The following is a 2,234-nucleotide window of genomic DNA, read 5'->3' on the forward strand; positions in this document are numbered from 1 at the left end:
TTTATATATTTATTATAAGTTACGATAAGCAGGCAGACCCGAATTGGTCTGTGCTTATTATTTAAGAACAATAGTTTTACAATGGCAAGCGAACCCGAATTGGTTCGTGCCGATTTTAGCGAAGCGATAATTGCGACAAATTAATATGTTTTTATAATGCAAGTGGCCGATGCGTACCAAATGCACGAAGCGAACGAACTTAACTAGAACTCGACGCACAGCATCGAGGCTTTCGCAAAAGGTAATGTTGGGGCAATAAATGATCGTTACAGCGAAGAGCGCCAGCTTAATGTAATCTTAAGAGCGAAATTTAAGCAGTTGCTTCGCAGAACAAGTATTACAAGATAAGAAGACGATGCTGCTCTTATCAGTGGCGAGGTCGCTCCAGCTGTTTTGGCTGCGTAGCCAGACAATGGTTATATTTAAATAGTTAAAAAGAAATACTTATTTGTGGTGTTAGTGATATGAGTTATTCATTTTAGATCGTGAAATATTTATCTATTTGTAGAATTAGATTTTTAAATTTAATTTCTATTAGAATAACATGTTTTTTTAGAAGACTTTATTTTATATTAAATAATTTAGTATATTTTATTGAATGAGAAGTAGTTTCTTTAAATTCTATATCAATTGTTATAACTTTTTTATTTGATTGAATAAGTCTATTATTTATATCTTTTGTTTTAGTAATTTCCTCGTTAGTAATTTATTATAGAAAAGAATATATAAGAGGTGATGTTAATATTAATCGATTTATTATATTAGTTTTAATATTTGTTTTATCAATAATATTATTAATTATCAGACCAAATTTAGTAAGAATTTTATTAGGATGGGATGGATTAGGATTAGTTTCATATTGTTTAGTTATTTATTTTCAGAATATTAAATCTTATAACGCAGGAATATTAACAGCGTTATCAAATCGAATTGGAGATGTTGCTTTATTATTAGCTATTGCATGAATATTAAATTATGGAAGATGAAATTATGTATTTTATTTAGAAGTTATGCAAAATGATTTTGAAATAAAATTAATTGGTTCTTTAGTTATATTAGCTGCTATAACTAAAAGTGCACAAATTCCTTTTTCTTCATGATTACCTGCTGCTATAGCAGCTCCAACTCCTGTTTCTGCTCTAGTTCATTCTTCTACTTTGGTGACTGCAGGGGTGTATCTGTTAATTCGATTTAATATTTTATTAAGAAATTCATGAATAGGTCAATTTTTACTTTTATTATCAGGTTTAACAATATTTATAGCTGGATTAGGTGCTAATTTTGAATTTGATTTAAAAAAAATTATTGCATTGTCAACTTTAAGTCAATTAGGGTTAATAATAAGAATTTTATCTATAGGATTTTATAAATTAGCTATATTTCATTTATTAACTCATGCTTTATTTAAGGCTTTATTGTTTATATGTGCAGGGGCTATTATTCATAATATAAATAATTCTCAAGATATTCGTTTAATAGGTGGTTTAAGAATTCATATGCCTTTAACTTCAGCTTGTTTTAATGTTTCAAATTTAGCTTTATGTGGGATGCCTTTTTTAGCAGGATTTTACTCAAAGGATATAATTTTAGAAATTGTAATAATTAGAAATATTAATTTATTTTCTTTCTTTTTATATTTTTTTTCTACGGGTTTAACTGTATGTTATTCATTTCGGTTAGTTTATTACTCAATAACAGGAGATTTAAATTGTAGAAGTTTGAATGTATTAAATGATGAAGGTTGAGTGATATTACGAGGGATATTAGGCTTATTAATTATAAGAATTATTGGGGGTAGAATATTAAATTGATTAATTTTTCCTGTACCTTATATAATTTGTTTACCTTTTTTTTAAAAATATTAACTTTATTTGTGTGTATTTTTGGAGGTGTATTTGGTTATTTAATTTCAGTAAGAAATTTATATTCAATTAATAAATCAATAACTTTTTATAATATAACAAATTTTATGGGTTCTATATGATTTATACCATATATTAGAACTTATGGAATTATTTATTTTCCTTTAAATTATGGGCAAATTGTTGGGAAAAGATTTGATCAGGGTTGATCAGAATATTTCGGGGGTCAACATTTGTATCAAAAATTAATAAATTATTCTCAAACTTTATTTTTAATTCTATATTTAAAGCTAAAATTAAAAATATTAAAAATAATATAATTGAAATCAGAGTTAATTTAATTGATAAATTAAATATTTCATTTGAAGCTAA

The 2,234-nt window shown here is 25.8% G+C and overlaps 1 protein-coding gene across 1 annotated transcript; it reads left to right on the plus strand.

The window, feature by feature from the left end:
• Nucleotides 1–1,170: 1,170 nt before the first annotated feature.
• Nucleotides 1,171–2,135, plus strand: LOC135439626 (NADH-ubiquinone oxidoreductase chain 5-like; the record flags this gene model as incomplete). The annotated part of the gene is given in 1 exon segment (XM_064698369.1): nt 1,171–2,135. A coding segment is annotated over 1 exon segment (686 nt), but the record flags the coding sequence as incomplete, so codon positions are not given.
• Between the last annotated feature and the right edge of the window lie 99 nt (nt 2,136–2,234).

This window comes from Drosophila montana, unplaced genomic scaffold, assembly GCF_035044405.1.
Source record: "Drosophila montana isolate Dmon_TW-CO22-7 unplaced genomic scaffold, ASM3504440v1 contig_1544_1, whole genome shotgun sequence".
NCBI classification, from domain to species: Eukaryota; Metazoa; Arthropoda; class Insecta; order Diptera; family Drosophilidae; genus Drosophila; species Drosophila montana.